This window comes from Coturnix japonica, chromosome 5, assembly GCF_054131305.1.
Source record: "Coturnix japonica strain WE chromosome 5, WE-NBRP24, whole genome shotgun sequence".
NCBI lineage: Eukaryota > Metazoa > Chordata > Aves > Galliformes > Phasianidae > Coturnix > Coturnix japonica.
In genome coordinates this window covers 8,650,417-8,666,838 of record NC_140667.1, presented here as the reverse complement: position 1 = coordinate 8,666,838, position 16,422 = coordinate 8,650,417, and the positions used below count along the sequence as shown (strand labels likewise).

General features: G+C 59.5%; 3 protein-coding genes and 1 pseudogene across 5 annotated transcripts; 1 reads left to right on the top strand and 3 right to left on the bottom strand.

Moving 5' to 3' along the window:
• Nucleotides 1-267: 267 nt before the first annotated feature.
• Nucleotides 268-4,419, bottom strand: MPEG1 (macrophage expressed 1). Its single transcript, XM_015863625.3, has one exon. The coding sequence runs from the start codon at nucleotides 3,158-3,160 to the stop codon at nucleotides 998-1,000; it is 2,163 nt and encodes a 720-aa protein (XP_015719111.2). The 5' UTR covers nucleotides 3,161-4,419; the 3' UTR covers nucleotides 268-997.
• Nucleotides 4,420-5,422: 1,003 nt separating this feature from the next.
• On the bottom strand, nucleotides 5,423-9,465 carry LOC116653480 (scavenger receptor cysteine-rich type 1 protein M130-like). 2 transcript variants are annotated; one of them, XM_085548270.1, is made up of 12 exons: nucleotides 9,343-9,465; nucleotides 8,910-9,230; nucleotides 8,521-8,835; nucleotides 8,141-8,443; nucleotides 7,735-8,049; nucleotides 7,343-7,657; nucleotides 6,964-7,272; nucleotides 6,525-6,887; nucleotides 6,262-6,408; nucleotides 6,087-6,176; nucleotides 5,932-6,015; nucleotides 5,423-5,779 (listed from the first exon to the last, which is right to left on the bottom strand). In XM_085548270.1, the coding sequence occupies exons 1-12, from the start codon at nucleotides 9,395-9,397 to the stop codon at nucleotides 5,616-5,618; spliced, it is 2,781 nt and encodes a 926-aa protein (XP_085404396.1). In that variant the 5' UTR covers nucleotides 9,398-9,465; the 3' UTR covers nucleotides 5,423-5,615. The 2 variants fall into 2 exon arrangements, with proteins under 2 accessions (XP_085404396.1, XP_085404395.1); XM_085548269.1 differs by having other exon boundaries at nucleotides 5,932-6,176; nucleotides 9,343-9,440.
• Nucleotides 9,466-9,505: 40 nt separating this feature from the next.
• On the top strand, nucleotides 9,506-11,104 carry LOC146760652 (uncharacterized). The gene is given in 6 exon segments (XM_085548295.1): nucleotides 9,506-10,082; nucleotides 10,084-10,186; nucleotides 10,188-10,248; nucleotides 10,251-10,305; nucleotides 10,307-10,628; nucleotides 10,630-11,104. Coding segments are annotated over 6 exon segments (831 nt in total). The 5' UTR covers nucleotides 9,506-9,951; the 3' UTR covers nucleotides 10,789-11,104.
• A 120-nt stretch (nucleotides 11,105-11,224) lies between these two features.
• On the bottom strand, nucleotides 11,225-15,248 carry LOC146760651 (scavenger receptor cysteine-rich type 1 protein M130-like; annotated as a pseudogene). The gene is made up of 11 exons (XR_014946337.1): nucleotides 15,184-15,248; nucleotides 14,751-15,071; nucleotides 14,363-14,677; nucleotides 13,981-14,283; nucleotides 13,566-13,880; nucleotides 13,174-13,488; nucleotides 12,368-13,103; nucleotides 12,106-12,252; nucleotides 11,931-12,020; nucleotides 11,776-11,859; nucleotides 11,225-11,621 (listed from the first exon to the last, which is right to left on the bottom strand). The product of XR_014946337.1 is annotated as a scavenger receptor cysteine-rich type 1 protein M130-like (transcript).
• Nucleotides 15,249-16,422: the final 1,174 nt, after the last annotated feature.

Sequence of the window (16,422 nt, the reverse complement as noted above, 5' to 3'; positions counted from 1 at the left end):
CACCTCATCCCCCCCCCCCCCCATCCTTCCCTTCTTTAGCACGGGCTGTCATCTTCTACCTCAAGGGAAAAACCCTCTGTCCCTAGGAAATCCCCTTCTGGGCAGCTCTGCAGCAGGGGAACATCACGAGTTCTGCATGGCTGCACCCGAGGTTGCCCTGCTGCAGAAAAATCTGAGCTGGAGCTATGCAAAACCCTCATGTGATCCGGGGGAGGGACAGGGCCCCCCACCCCCAGGGTGCCAGATTGATGACTAATGTGACACAGCTTTTTAACAACGTTCTTTTTTTTTATTATCATTATTTTTTAATGCTGTGTTGCCTATGCAATTATTGGCTGGCTGAAATAAAAGTGATCCGTGCCTCTCTGCATGTGTGTGTATATCTATCACGATAGATATACATGGAGGTGTGGGTCGCCCTCCTGTTCCTGCGGGTGGGAATGGGTGCTGGCTGTGTGCAATAGCTGGGGGACTTCAGGGGAGCAGGGTGTTTTCCAAGGAGTTGGTCCCTTAGTCAAGTGCTTTTACATGCAGTGAATCTCTGCGATGGACTTGAGTCTACCTGGTGAGTCGGCAAGGGGGGTTTGCATGGCTTCCCCTTGCTCTTTGAGGTTCTCTCGGGTACTCCAACAACCTCAGCAGCTTTTTGATGGGCACTGGATTCCTCTTTCCCAGGAATGGGGAGGAAGAGAGGGTGGGCATGGCCTGTAGTGGGGTATGGGGACTACTTTATCTCTCAAGCAGCAAAGCTGACTGTGCTGGCAGAGAGATGTGGTGGTGGGATGACCCCAGGCAGTGGCCTTGGAGGTCAGTCAGGAGGCCTGGAGAAGGGGAAGGGTGGTGGAGCCCTGCAGGGTGGCTGGAGCTGCGGAGAGGTGAGCCCGTGATAGGAATGGGGTGTGGTGCAGGGGCTGGTGGTGCTGCACAGCTGTGCCTCGGGGAAAGAAGTGAGCCAGGAGTCTAGCCTAGGTTAGGAGTGCAAGCGGCTGGGCAACACTTATTCTGTGAGCCCCACTGGCTCTTGCTGGTGCCCCTCACCCATGTTCACTGCAGTGCTGTCCCCTGGGCTCTCCACAGGTAGCCTGTCCCCTTTACCCATAGGCAGGTACCCCCTTCTCCTGTACCTCCAGCGACCGTAGCAGACCATTGCCAGGAAGGTCACAAGCCCCACCACCACTGCTGCAGCCACGCCAGCCACCTCACCCCCCGTCAGCCCCCGGCCCCTCACCATCTCTGCTGCCTGCTGGATCTCAATGGGCTGTGCCAGCCGCCACGCGCGGCCTGTCCCATCCCGCACCCAGGCGCTCTCCCCATCCCCACTGCTCACCAGCACGGTGTCAACGGCTGGCAGGTTGGCAGGGGGTCGGGTGAAGGGTGGTAGGCGCGCAGGTGGCAGCGAACCCTCCGTGAAGATGCCAGCCCGGACGCAGTACTCCACCTGGCAGCTGTCGCTGATCAGTGCCAAGTGCTGGCTGAAGCCTGCGGGGCAGCGCTTGGCGTAGGGGTCCTCAGCGGTACCCTGGTGCTGACCCCCTAAGGGGTTCCCTGTCTGGCAGCTGAAGAAACCCCCAAAAGGCACTGCGTACTGGCTGCCTCCCTCATAATCCTGACTCACGCACAACCTGAGGTCGTCGAAGAGCTTCAGCATGAAGTAATGTGCAGGGCAGGACTGGGCACCGGTGAGGGGGTTGATGCTGTGGCTGCTGAACAGCCCCCCAAAGAGGTAGCCCGAGTCTGGGGGCACTGGGCCGCTTGCAACACACCAGTAAGCTCTGAATTGCGCCCGGGAGAGCCAGAAGACGTCCCTGCACACACGATGGCAGAAGATGCCCAGGGTGCACTTGTTGTGGCACTCCAAGTGGCTGTGGCCTTCCTCCCGCTCCTGCATGCCCAGCAGCACGGGGCTGTAGGAGGTAGGACAGGAGAAAGCCCCGGTGAGGGGGTTTTTCTGCTCCAGTACCCGGCACAGTTCATTGGTGTCTGGGCCGGCCAGCCCGGTGCACTCCTGGAAGGCTCCCCCAAAGGTGAAGTTGGTCATGGTCCCTGCACAGGAGCCGTCGTCAGCATTGGCGTGGAAGTTGAAATTGGGTGAGGCAGCATCAGTGCAGCCGGGGTAAGTGTTGAAGGTGTAGTAGCGGCGGATGGCCAGCTCCACACGCTTGGCCAGCTTCTTCACTGTGGGGCTGGGTAGCTCCGGCAGGGTGCTGGGGGTGATGAAGAAGTACAGAGGCAGCCCTGAGCGGTCAATTGCCACCAGCTGGTTGCTAATTCCCTCCTGCCAGGTCTTAAGGGTGATGCCTGGGTAAAAGGGGGTCCCGCCAATGCTCTCTACCCTGGAGTTGGTGCGGTTCTCCAGGTACTGCTTGGTGATGGCAGAGCTGGTGCCATGGGACTCCTCAGTTTTCACGCTGACTATGCTGTGGAAGGCCACAGCGGCTGAGGCGGTGATGGAGCTCCGCATGGCCCAGCTGTCCTTCAGGAAGGTGGCCTTGATCTGATCTTCCTGGACCAAGCTGGCTCCAGCATCTACAGAGGTGATGGTGTGGGTGCCGTAGTTGAGCACCAGCACTTCAGACAGAAAATCAGCCATCCGAGTCTGGTTGTTCTCCAGGTGGCTGGCAATGGTCAACAGCTGCTTCTTGAAGCCCTTGTCCAGGCCTGCTCCTGGGTTAATTTTGACAGTGTAAACCAGGTTCCTGACCTGTACGCGAGTGGTGATCGCCTTGTCCTGCACTTGATGGGTCTTGGTCTGCTGGAAGTCATATGAGAACTTGCCGTTGATTGCAGAGAAGAGGGACAGCTCCAGGTTGATGGAGGCAGAGGTGATGCTTTTGTAATCCTTCCAGGACTCAATGATCTCAGAGTTGATGTCCAGGTTGCTCTGCTTGCGAGGAATGGTAAAGATGTCATCTGGGATGATGTAGGACCCATCTTCAGTGGTCTTACACAGCGAGTAGCTCAGATCTATGACCCTGCCCATATCTAAATTCCTGAGGTTGTCCCAGCCTCCCCCGGGGAGGACTTCTAGGCTTGGGATCTTCAGGGTCTTCTTGCAGTCCTGAAACCCCACAGAGGACAGTGGCTCCTGGGGCCGCTCGACCTCTGCCACTGCCACAGCCAGGGCCTGGGCGAGGAGGACCACCCTTATCACCCAGACCATGGCTGAAGCGCTCCAGACGTCCCACGAGTGAGGACGTGGCTGGGGAAATGAAGAGGAGGGGGTGCAGCCTGTGGGTGGTTCCTCCTCTCATGGTTGAATTAAGAGAAAGGAAAGGAGAAGTGAAAGCTGGTGAACATGAGAAATGGCTGAGTGGAGATGACTGGGTGAAGGGCAGGAAAGCCTGGAGCTCACTGCCTCCCTGCAGCAAAGGCTCCCTCTTAGTGTGGAAGCTGCTCTGCTGGGATGAGATGGGGAGAGCTCTTTTTTGCTGGCATCCACATGGTGCCACCATGTGCATCTCACTTCAGTGACTCTCTCCCTTCACCCCAGCTCTACCATACCCCACAAAGCTCTGGAGGGTCTAGAGGAGACTTCCCACTGCCCCTTGCAGCCTTCTGTACCCCATCCCTGCCCTCCCCTCAGTGTTCCAGGCTGGGAAGGGCACCTCCTGTGTGGAATTGCGTCATAGCTGCATGCTTTGGGTAATAAACAGTTAAACCTGTTTCTGCTGCAAAAGCTGCTGAAATAACCATGGCTCTTTCCTTATGGACAGGTTCATTTCCCCTATTTTTACTGGTTAGTTCCTCTTCCCAGGATGGTTCTGGTAGAGAATGGGGTTGTAGTGATCAGTGTGGTGAACAGCCAAAGGAGCCAATGAGAGCACCTTGTCCCTCACCAGCAAGAAGAGCCTGTCTCTACCTCTTTAATGCCCTCCCCATCAGCTGCCTTATTCTACAGAACAAAGGTCTCCTCAGGATGAACAGTCCCAGATTCCTCAGCCTTTTCTCATAGGAGGCAGGCTCTAATCCATCATATTCATGGTACTTCGCTGGACTCTCTCCAGGATGTCCACCTCTCTCTTGTACCAGAGAGCTCACTCAGCTCTCCAGGTGTGGCCTCATCCATGTGGAGGAGAGGAAAAGGATCACCACTCCTGGCCTGCTGAGCTGGGGCTGCCATCTGTGGAGGGCTTAAAGACAACAGGAATCCCTGGGCAACTGGGCATTGAACCTCCAAATCAGGAGGCTGGAGATAAAGACCCGCAGAGATGCCTTCCCAACAGAGTTGTGGGCAGCGTGATTTTACGGTCACATCTGTACGGGATGAAGAGCCCAGAACACTGTAAGCCTCCGGGTACGACACGGAGCCATGAAATCAGACGTCGCTGGGGCGTCCCCACCGCCAGGCGTGGTGCTTTGCTGTGCTGCCACTGCTCTCTGCTGGCACTGGGACAGCACAGCACTTCTGGGGCCAGGCAGTTTACTGGGTTGGAGAAAACTAATGCTATCCCAGCAAAAACCAGCAGAATATCCACCACAGTTCTGTGACATCTGCATCATGCTCGGGTTTTATGCTTCAGAAAATATCTTCATGGGTCCCCACCACCCTTCCCACCCACTGATATGCTGAAATGTTACTATTGTAGGTGTGGGCCTTTTCTTCAAAACATCCATTGAAATGTCCCATGAAAAGGTCTGTTGAGTTCATTTTAGTCCATGACTTGGGTATCCCTTCATGGTAGCTGCGTGCTTCCCTCTTGTGTTTTCCATCCTTGCTCCATCCCTGTAGGTCTCCAGTTTGTGTTAGAGTTTGGCCAGGAGCTCCTCATTAACCCATGCAGGCCTCCCAGTGTTTTTACTTGAGTTTCTCTACATCAGAATGTCTTGCTTCTGAGTTTTGAGGAGGTGACCCTTGGATACTAACAAGGGTCTTTCCAGGGCCTTACCACAAGGGACTATAGCAAGAATCTCCCTGTGATGGCCAACCTCTGCTGTCCAGAAGCCCAGGGATGTGAGATTGCTGCGTGTACTCATCACTACACTAAGGATCCCAAACTCCACAGTTCATTGGCACTGCAGTCAAGGCTGCCCTTGAGCTTCTCGTTCCCCACCTGAACCTCTGTGTGGGTGAGAGCGAGCTTCAGTACAACACCTCTGACCAATGGCTCCTCTATCACCTTGAGGAGAAAAGCTTCATCAGCATGCCTACACAGCTGTGTGCCACTGGGGATGTGCAGTTGTTACTCTCTTTATGTTGCTGCACAGCAGTCATGGGAACCATCCCAACTCATATCCAGGAGATCTCGCAGCCGTCCTGTTGTTTCACCCATGCCCAGAGCCAATGGGGATGTCTCTGTAACTCAGTTTTACCTCACGCCCACTCAGAGTGGCTGACAGACTCAGGTACAGCAGCCAATGCTGGCAGTGAGATTCCACATAGTCTTGGAGTTTTAATAAGCAAGAAATACTCATAAGGAAAGAGTTACAGAAAAACAATTTAAAACAAACAACAACAACAACAACAAAAAACGATCTGCGTCCCAGCTTCAGGAAGGAGAACGGAGCATTTTGCTGCTGTTCTCTGCACCAGGCTGGGAGAGGCGATGATACCAAGGCCAGAACCACCCCTCACAGGGCACACAGGTCCCAGTTCCAGCCATGTCCCCACTGTTTGCTCACAGCGATGTTCCCAGGGTGCTGACACCAACATCATCATAGCCCATGTCCTCGGGGGACTGTGCTGGGGCATCCCCGGGGTGGGGAGAGGGAGACGCCTCCGGCACAGCCACAGCATCATCGTAGCCATGTGAGGGGCTGTGCTGGGGCTGGGCAGGGGACTCTGTGACAGACAGGGAGGGGATGCTGGTAAGGACAGTGTTGGAAGGGATCTCTGATTTCAACTCTGCATGAGCCCCATGTTTGGCTGGGTTCCCACAGAGGGGTGCCCTGTGCCTTTCTGTCCTCATAGTGCAACTCTGCCTGTGCCCCTACCTGGGGACACCTGGAGGTCACTCTCCTCTGCACCATCCCCACTGTGATCTGACACTTTTTTCCCTGAGCCCTGGGACAGGGAACCTGGAGGGGAGGAAATGTGTTGTGGACATGACAGGGGATGGGGACAGCCCCGGGGGCCATCCTGCTCCCACCTGTGCGGCTGGGCACCTCCTGGTACTCAGGGATCAAGTTGTAGTCAAGCTCCTCATACACAGCCTCGGAGGCTGCATCCTTGCTGCGGCCTGCAAGGCAGCACGCATGGCACCGGTGTCACCAGTGTTCCCAAGGCGCTTCCCCATGATTTGGGACTCAAAGAGAGGTGCCCACCTTGGCACTGGGCCCGTGTACGGTGTGCCAGCACAGCCAGGGTGGCCAGGGCCAGGCACAGCAGTGTCCCCAGGATCACGCACAGCACCGTGAGCGATGACACGGTCCTTGGTTCTGCTGTCAGTGGGGCAGTGCTGTGGGTGAGAGCTGTGGGCCAGTGATGGGAAGGGTGAGGCCCCATGGGGTTCCAACGGCAGGAGTTAGAGTACAGTGAGCATGGGCAGAGCCATTTGCTGAGGCGTCTCTGTCCCAGTGGTGGCTACCTGGGGCTGGGCTGGTGGCCTCACTCCTGTCGCTGGTGTCCTCGTCACATGTGATGTGGGTGATCCCGGTGGGGCTGCATTCCTGCAGCTGCCAGGGTGCCGAGGGGCAACGCCAGAGGGAGCGAGCCCCCTCCTCACAACTCACCCAGCTCAGCCACGCGTGGCCTGAGCCCTCTGCAGGGAAGGGGCCTGAACCCTCTGCCAGCCTCCCCCCAGTGCCACATCCCAGATGTCGGCAGACGGCAGTGGCTGTGGCAGGGCTGGTGTCATTGGCACAAACATGACCCCACGTCCCCTCATGCAGCACCTCCAGGTGCCCACTGCATCTTCTGCTTTCCCCCGTCAGCCTCAGGTCCAGCAGCCCTGCAACGAGGTCAGGGGATCGCTGCACCCCAAGGGTAGTGGGGCTGCTCCCATCCAGAGCGATGGTAGCACTCACCTGAGCACACAACGCCTGCACCGCCACCACGCTGACAGCCACTCTGCACCGGGGCTGTGCAGTGCCAGAGAGCATCCTCTGACCCAGAGCAGCGCCCAGCACCCAGCCACAGCATCCCAGTGCCAGGCCCAAAGCGCTCGGATCCAGGTGCCTCCAGGGCCCTTCCACAGCCCAGCTGGGCGCAGGCAACGTTTGCATCCTGCAGGGTCCATGTGTCCTGGCAGACGGTGCCCCAGCTGCCCTGGCTGTACACCTCCACCCTGCCGGCACAGCGCCTGGGGCTGCCCGCCAGCCTCAGCTGCTTGCTTCCTGTGTGGGAATGTCAGGCTGGGGATGGGGATGGCAGCGTGATGCCTGCGGCCCTTCACAGTGCACTCACCTGAGCAGGCGATGGCCAAACCCACAGGACTCTTGCTGGGCTCCGTGGCCATCACCGATACGTTACACTGTGCCAAGAGCTCCTCGGTGCCAGCGCATTGCAGCTCCTGTAACTCCATGGGGCTGGAGCCATTGTCCGGCACAGCATAGATTTTCTCAGGCACACCGCAGCCCAGCTGCCGGCACGCCACAGTGGCAGTGCCGTTGTCCCATAGCCCCACAGACACACGGGCCCAGACTCCAGGGCTCACGGCCACCTCCAGACGTCCATCGCAACGGCTCTCCCCACCGTTGAGCTGCAGGGGCTCGGCAACACCTGCAACAGTCCAGCTGTGTCCTGGGGACAGGCAGTGCACCCTACCCGTTGGGAGTTCCCACTTTCCCCACACTCACCTGAGCAGCTGACACCGGCTGTGTGCCCGGGGAGGCAGGCGGGCTGCCCCAGAACCTCCACAGGGCACTCGCCTGGGTGCCGCTCGCTCCCACTGCAGCTGAGGGCGTCGCTGCGCAGCCTTCCTGTACCCATCCCAAAGTGGCCTGGTGGTGGTATGGAGATGGCAGAGCCACATCCCAGGTGGTGGCAGAGGACATGGGCATCAGGCAGGTCCCAGGCAGTGGCACACAGGGGCCCCCACACACCTCGTGCTTCCACCTCCACCCTCCCAGCACAATCTGAGCCTCCGTCCACCAGTCGGAACCCGGTGTAGGCTGCAGCAGAGAGAGAAGGGCTTATGGAGCAAGGGACCCCTGTCACCACACAGTACATGGGATGATGCAGATCCATGGACCCTGTACTTACGGGAGCACATGATAGTAGTGGTTTGTGTGCAGGTCTGGATATTGAGAGGCTGCTGTGCGCAAGCGGACAGGAGGGGCTCGGTGCCATTGCACTCAAAGGAACCATCCCAGAATGACCCCTCTGCTGGTCCAAATTGCCCAGTGCCATATAGGGCCAGTGCTGTCCCGCAGCCCAGCTCCCTGCAGACAACCTGGGCAGCCATGAGGTTCACATGGCCGTGGCAGACGCTGACCCAGGCCTGGCCCTGCCGCACCTCCAGCCTCCCTGAGCACTCACTGTCCCCTCCGACCAGTCGGGAGAACCCTGCCAGGAGAGGTGGCTGCTGGGCTGAGGGATGTGGGCGAAGGACTCCCACAGTGCTGCATGTCCCCAGCTCTCACCTTGGCAGACAACAGCAGTGTCATAGTCATGAGGGCCATTGTAAGGACCCCAGCCTCGTATGTCACAGTACCAAAGGGCTGACTCATTTCCACTGCATTTGATAAAGGCTAACATGATGGGACCGCCTACTAGCCGAAATCGTGAGGCAAAATAGGCGCCAGCAGCTGAGCCACAACCCAGTTGCTGGCACACCACCTCAGCATCGGCCATGTCCCAGGCATCATCTGTGACTGTGCCCCAGCGTCCCCGCAGCTTTGCCTCCACTCTCCCCTCACAGGGTCCTCCGCCGTCTGCCAGTCTCAGCTCCAGTTCCTCTGCATAAGGGACTGGTCTCAGCCCTCCCCAGGAGTCCAGGCATGGTGTCCCAATGCCAGCCATCCCACCTTACCTGAGCAGATCACCCCAACATCCCATTCATGGCCACAGAAGTGGTTGCCCCAGCCAAAGTGGGGACAGTCCTGTAGGGTGGCCTCAGTGCCACGGCAGAAGAAGGGATGCAGCCAGATGCGTCCCTTGCCCTGCCCAAATGGGGAATATGGGGATGCATGGACCACTGTGCCACAGCCCAGCTGCTGGCACACCACACCAGCCCCTCGCATGTCCCAGTCGAAGTCATAGCTGCAGACGGAGCCCCATTCGCCCTCATGCTTCACCTCCACCCGACCGGCACAGCGCCCACCGCCATCCACCAGCCGCAGCTTCTCGCTGCCTGTGGACACCCCGGGGATGTGGCTGAGACTGGGCGTGACTGTCCCATGGCTGCAGCCCTGACCCTCCGCTTGCCCCCTATCCCATGGCCATCCTCCTGCCCCACAACTCACCCTTGCAGAGCTGTACACAGAGGAGCAGTCCCAGCACCCTGGCAGGCACCATCATGACCCAGATGCACAGCCTGCAGTCCAGGATGGGGAGGGGGAGATATAGGCAGCCCCTGCTGGCAGGAGCCAATGAGGATGGTGAGATACGGTGGGAGCCGTTATCAGCAGGGTTATCAGCCGCCTGCCGGGTCCCAGCCTCCAATTACCTGCTTCGTGCCCAAATATGAGGCTTGTCTCCGTTTCTGGCGTCACACAGCCCTACAAAAGGGCTTTCTGCCTGTTTGTCAGCAAGGAGAGCCAGCCTTCCTGGGTGCTGCATGTCCCTGAGCTGGGGCTCTGGCTATGCCCATGCAGAAAGGGTCCCCACAGGGACAAGAGTGACCCCGAACATGGACTCCATCTGCACTCTCATGCATACCACTTTATAGTGGAGTCTGAGAGCTGCCATTGTGCTTCTGCAGGTAGCAGTGAGGTGAATAAACTCCCCATGCTGGGCAGGATATTGGCAAGAGGGCCACCACCAGCCCCTGACATCAGCCAGTGGGACAGAGCACCCCCTGTATCTGAGCTCACACGGACCCAACACCCTCCCCACAATACAGACAGGAGGGGATGTTTTCTGCAACTCGGGGACACAGTGTGAGTACCAACCTCACACAGCTGCTGTGCCACCTGCACAGAAGCGATATACTGCATAAGGTGATGCTCTTCTACTCAAGCCTGCAGCATGCAGGAAGAGGTCTTGCTGCCCCGCTTTGGTATCACAGCTGCAGTGGCAGATACAGGGAAAGCAGCAGATTGTAGCAGTCCCAGGGCTATCCAGCTTCTTTGGGAACAGCACAGCAACCCCAGCTCCACAGGGGAAGGCTGCAGGGCTGAACCGTCCCGGCCCATGTCCCCTCGTGCAGCCGGTGCTGGGGAAGGAGGAAGTGTGCGATGGCTGTGCAGCCGCTTTCAAAAGCGAAACCTGCTGTACACAGGGCTGGGACGTGGGGCAGCGCACGGCCCCGCTGCAGGGTCAGTGCATGGCGGCACAGCTCGGTGGGCACCGGGGGCTCCTGGGAACACGGCTGCAGGGCCGGGCTCCTGCTGAGGCTGTGGGGATGCAAGGTGCAGGATGGGGATGCCAGCATGGCCCGGGCATTGCTCCCGCCCCGCTGTACTTGCATTGCTGAGCTGCGGCCCTGCCCTGCTGAGAGAGGGGCCCAGGAGGCCGCAACAGCCCCACAGCAGGGCTCAGCATGGCCGGGCCTCCAGCTCTGCCAGCAGCACCAGGCAGCTCTGCAGCCACAGCTCCATGCCCAGGTGAGGGGCCCTGGCAGGAAGGCCTGGTCTGCGCTGGAGGGACGAGCGCTGCCAGCCAGGAGGCTGCCATTAGTCCTGGCAGCAGCACACAGCGGTGGCACAGAGCACATGGGGAAGGACAGCCCATTCCAGGACATGAACTGAAACCCCAGGGACGGCTGCATACAGAGACATACACGTACAGTTATCGTCTCATTTATGTAACTGCTTTCCTTTTCTGCCCTTTTTGGTTTGCATCTCCCCCATGAGTTTGTTTACAGCTCTCTCCCCCATGGCACACTGGGGGCAGGGGTGGAGTGAGTGAACGGCCGGGTGCTGCTCAGCTGCCTGCAGGGTGAAACCACAGCGCGTGGCAGCGTGCCTGCACCTGTGTGCCTGTGGGGGCACACGATCCTTGTTGTCCTTCCACTGCAGCGCAGCACGCCTGGAAGCCATCCCACAGCCTCTCTGTCCACTTTTAGACTTTTTCTGTTGTTACCCCTGTGCTCAGAGCCAATGGGGATGTCTCTGAAATACAGCTTTTCACCCCAAACCCCAAGGGATGGCCCACGGGCACAGGAACAGGAGCCAAGAACGGAAGTGAGTTTCCGCACAGATTTATGCTTTAATAAAGAAGTGATAGTCAGAAGGAAAGAGTCAGAAAAATAATGTTAAAACAAGGAGATTATCTGTTGCATCCCAGCTTCAGGAAGGAGAACGGAGCATTTTGCTGCTGTTCTCTGCACCAGGCTGGGAGAGGCGATGATACCAAGGCCAGAACCACCCCTCACAGGGCACACAGGTCCCAGATCCAGGCATGCCCCCACAGTTTGCTCACAGCGATGTTCCCAGGGTGCTGACACCAACATCATCATAGCCCGTGTCCTCGGGGGGCTGTGCTGGGGCATCCTCAGGGTAGAGAGAGGGAGATGCCTCCGGCACAGCCACAGCATCATCGTAGCCATGTGAGGGGCTGTGCTGGGGCTGGGCAGGGGAGTCTGTGACAGACAGGGAGGGGATGCTGCTAAGGACAGTGTTGGAAGGGATCTGTGATCTCACCAACTCATGAGTCCCGTGTTTGGCTGGGTTCCCACAGAATGGTGCCCTGTGCCTTTCTGCAATCACAGTGCAACTCTGTGCCCGTGCCCCTACCTGGGGACACCTGGAGGTCACTCTCCTCTGCACCATCCCCACTGTGATCTGACGCTGGTTTCCCTGAGCCCTGGGACATGGAACCTGGAGGGAAAGAAGTGTGTTGTGGACATGACAGTGGACGGGGACAGCCCCAGGGGCCATCCCGCTCCCACCTGTGCGGCTGGGCACCTCCTGGTACTCAGGAATCAAGTTGTAGTCAAGCTCCTCATACACAGCCTCGGAGGCTGCATCCTTGCTGCGGCCTGAAAGGCAGCACGCATGGCATCGGTGTCCCCAGTGTCCACAAGGTGCTTCCCCATATTTTTGGAACCAAAGAGAGGTGCCCACCTTGGCACTGGGCCCGTGTACGGTGTGCCAGCACAGCCAGGGTGGCCAGGGCCAGGCACAGCAGTGTCCCCAGGATCACGCACAGCACCGTGAGCGATGACACGGTCCTTGGTTCTGCTGTCAGCGGGACAGTGCTGTGGGTGAGAGCTGTGGGGCAGCGATGGGAAGGGTGAGGCCCATGGGGATCCAATGGCAGCAGTTAGAGAACAGTGAGCACGGGCAGAACCATTTGCTGAGGTGTCTCTGTCCCAGTGATTGCTACCTGGGGCTGGGCTGATGGCCTCACTCCTGTCCCATGTGTCCTCGTCACATGTGATGTGTGTGATCCCGGCAGGGCCGCATTCCTGCAGCTGCCAGGGTGCCGAGGGGCAGCGCCAGAGGGAGCGGGCCCCCTCCTCACAACTCACCCAGCTCAGCCACGCGTGGCCTGAGCCCTCTGCTGGGAAGGCTGCCAGACTTCCCCCAGTGCCACATCCCAGATGTCGGCAGACGGCAGTGGCCGTGGCAGGGCTGGTGTCATTGGCGCAAACATGACCCCACATCCCCTCATGCAGCACCTCCAGGTGCCCACTGCATCTGCTGCTTTCCCCCATCAGCCGCAGGTCCAGCAGCCCTGCAACGAGGTGAGGGGATCGCTGCACCCCGAGTGTGGTGCGGCTGCTCCCATCCAGAGCGATGGTAGCACTCACCTGAGCATACAACGCCTGAACCGCTGCCACGCCGACAGCCACGCTGCACTGGGTCTGGGCAGTGCCAGAGAGCATCCTCTGACCCAGAGCAGCGCCCAGCACCCAGCCACAGCGTCCCAGTGCCAGGCCCAAAGCGCTCAGATCCAGGTGCCTCCAGGGCCCTTCCACAGCCCAGCTGGCTGCAGGCAACGTTTGCATCCTGCAGGGTCCACGTGTCCTGGCAGACGGTGCCCCAGCTGCCCTGGCTGTACACCTCCACCCTGCCGGCACAGCGCCTGGGGCTGCCCGCCAGCCTCAGCTGCTTGCTTCCTGTGTGGGAATGTCATGCTGGGGATGGTGATGGCAGCGTGATGCCTGCGGCCCTTCACAGTGCACTCACCTGAGCAGGCGATGGCCAAACCCGCAGGACTCTTGCTGGGCTCCGTGGCCATCCCCGATATGTTACACTGTGCCAGGAGCTCCTCGGAGCCAACGCAGCGCAGCTCCTGTAACTCCATGGGGCTGGAGCCATTGTCTGGCACAGCATAGATTTTCTCAGGCACACCGCAGCCCAGCTGCCGGCACGCCACAGTGGCAGTGCCGTTGTCCCACAGCCCCACAGACACACGGGCCCAGACTCCAGGGCTCACGGCCACCTCCAGACGTCCATCGCAACGGCTCTCCCCACCACGGAGCTGCAGCAGCTCGGTGACACCTGCAACAGCCCAGCTGTGTCCTGGGGACAGGCAGTGCACCCCACCCGTTGGGAGTTCCCACTTTCCACACACCCACCTGAGCAGCTGACACCGGCTGTGTGCCCGGGGGGGCAGACGGGCTGCCCCAGAACCTCCACAGGGCACTCGCCCGGGTGCCGCTCGCTCCCACTGCAGCTGAGGGCGTCACTGCGCAGCCTTCCTGTACCCATCCCAAAGTGGCCTGGTGGTGGTATGGAGATGGCAGAGCCACATCCCAGGTGGTGGCAGAGGACATGGGCATCAGGCAGGTCCCAGGCAGTGGCACACAGGGGCCCCCACACCCCTCGTGCCTCCACCTCTACCCGCCCAGCACAGTCTGAGCCTCCATCCACCAGCTGGAACATGGTGTAGGCTGCAGCAGAGAGATGGTGTTGAGGCTGGTGGAGCAAAACACCACACCATGTGCACCATGCTGCAAGGGGCTGATGCAGATCCATGGCCACTGTACTTACGGGAGCACATGATAACAGTGGGTTGTGTGCAGGTCTGGATGTTGAGAGGCTGCTGTGCGCAAGCGGACAGGAGGGGCTCGGTGCCGTTGCACTCAAAGGAACCATCCCAGAATGACCCCTCTGCTGGTCCAAATTGCCCAGTGCCATATAGGGCCAGTGCTGTCCCACAGCCCAGCTCCCTGCAGACAACCTGGGCAGCCATGAGGTTCACATGGCCGTGGCAGACGCTGACCCAGGCCTGGCCCTGCCGCACCTCCAGCCTCCCTGAGCACTCACTGTCCCCTCCGACCAGTCGGGAGAACCCTGCCGGGAGAGGTGGGCTGCTGGGCTGAGGGATGTAGGCGAAGGGCTCCCCACAGTGCTGCATGTCCCCAGCTCTCACCTTGGCAGACCACAGAGGCATTATAATCATATGGAATATTGTATGGACCCCAACCCTCAATGTTGCAGTTCCAGATGGCCTTCTCATTCCCATTGCAGTTGATATTGGCCAACATTAGCGGAATGTGTTCTTGTGAAGTTCGCAAGGTATACATAGTGTGAGCAGCTGAGCCACAGCCCAGCTGTTGGCACACCACCTCAGCATGATTCATGTTCCAGGCTTTGTCAGCCACAGTGCCCCAGCGTCCCCGCAGCTTTGCTTCCACTCTACCCTTACAGGGTCCCCCGCCGTCTGCCAGCCTCAGCTCCAGTGAATCTGCATCAGGGACTGGTCTCAGGCCTCCCCAGGGATCCAGGCATGGTATCCCAATACCAGACACCCACCTTACCTGAGCAGATCACCCCAACATCCCATTCGTGGCCACAGAAATGGGTGCCCCAGCCGAAGTGGGGACAGTCCTGTAGGGTGGCCTCATTGCCATTGCAGAAGTAGAGTTGCAGCCAGATGCGTCCCTTACCCTTCCCAAATGGGGAATATGGGGACGTATGGGCCACCGTGCCACAGCCCAGCTGCCGGCACACCACACTGGCGTCTCGCATGCCCCATTGGAAGTTGTAGCTGCAGACGGAGCCCCATTCGCCCTCATGCTTCACCTCCACCCGACCGGCACAGCGCCCACCACCATCCACCAGCCGCAGCTCCTCGCTGCCTGTGGACAACCCGGGGGCGTGGCTGAACCTGGGTGTGCCTGTCCCATGGCTGCAACACTGACCCTCTGCTTCCCCCCTGTCCCATGTCCATCCCCCTGCCTCACAACTCACCCTTGCAGAGCTGCACACAGAGGAGCAGTCCCAGCACTCTGGCAGACACCATCATGACCCACACGCACAGCCTGCAGTCCAGGATGGGGAGGGGGTAATATAGGCAGCCCCTGCTGGCAGGAGCCAATGGGGTTGGTGAGATACAGTGGGAGCTGTTATCAGCAGGGTTATCAGCCGCCTGCTGGGTCCCAGCCTCCAATAACCTGCTTCGTGCCCAAATATGAGGCTGGCTCCACTTCTGGCGTCACACAGCCCCACAAGCGTTCTTGGTGCCTGCATGTCCCTGAGGGAGCCAGCCTTCCTGAGTGCTGCATGTCCCTGAGCTGGGACATGCATCACCTGAGCTGTTCCCATGCAGAGGGGATCCCCACAGGGTCAGGTGTGACCCCAACAATGTCTATCTCGTCACTCCAGTGCAAACCCCAATCTGGTGGGGTCCTGGACTGCCTTTGTAGTTCTGCAGATAGTAGTGAGGTGATTAAGATCGCGGTACTGGTATGGACATGCACAGGACAGCCACCCCCAGCCCCGCACATCACTCAGGAAACAGCACTGCCTGCACCTGAGGACACGCAGCCTCCACTGCTACCCTGCACCATGAGCAGGAAGGAATATATTCCCCCACATGGGGAACCAGCGTCAACACCAACCACTGTAGCAGTCCCAGGGCTGTCCAGCTGCTTTGGGGACAGCACAGCAAAGCCAGCTCCACATGGGAAGGCTGCAGGGCTGAGCCGCCTGGCCCATGTCCCCTTGTGCAGCCTGGTGCTGGGGAAGGAGGAAGTGTGCAATGGCTGTGTGGCTGCTTTCAAAAGCGAAACCTGCTGTACACAGGGCTGGGACGTGGGGCAGCGCACGGCCCCGCTGCAGGGTCAGTGCATGGCGGCACAGCTCGGTGGGCACCGGGGGCTCCTGGGAACACGGCTGAGGGGCCGGGCTCCTACTGAGGCTGTGGGGATGCAAGGTGCAGGATGGGGATGCCAGTAGGGCCCGGGCATTGCTCCCTCCCCGTTGTGCTCGTGTTGATGAGCTGCGGCCCTGCCCTGCACACAGCAGAGCACCAACACGGCCTCCCAGCGGGCCGCAGAGGGGCCCAAGAGGCTGCAGCAGCCCCGCAGCGGGGCTCAGCAGGGCTGGGCCTCCAGCTCTGCCAGCAGCACCAGGCGGCTCTGCAGCCACAGCTCTGCGCCCAGCTGAGGGGCCCTGGCAGGAAGGCCTGGTCTGCACTGGAGGGACGAG

Excerpts from the sequence above, each read along its gene's own strand:
- LOC116653480 (XM_085548269.1), bottom strand. The coding sequence starts at position 9,397 with ATGATGGTGCCTGCCAGGGTGCTGGGACTGCTCCTCTGTGTACAGCTC. Across the intron at positions 6,888-6,963 it reads TGCAGGCGTTGTGTGCTCAG|GGCTGCTGGACCTGAGGCTG; the intron begins GTGAGTGCTACC and ends ACCTCGTTGCAG. Across the intron at positions 6,177-6,261 it reads TACACGGGCCCAGTGCCAAG|GCCGCAGCAAGGATGCAGCC; the intron begins GTGGGCACCTCT and ends GCTGCCTTGCAG.
- MPEG1 (XM_015863625.3), bottom strand. The coding sequence starts at position 3,160 with ATGGTCTGGGTGATAAGGGTGGTCCTCCTCGCCCAGGCCCTGGCTGTG.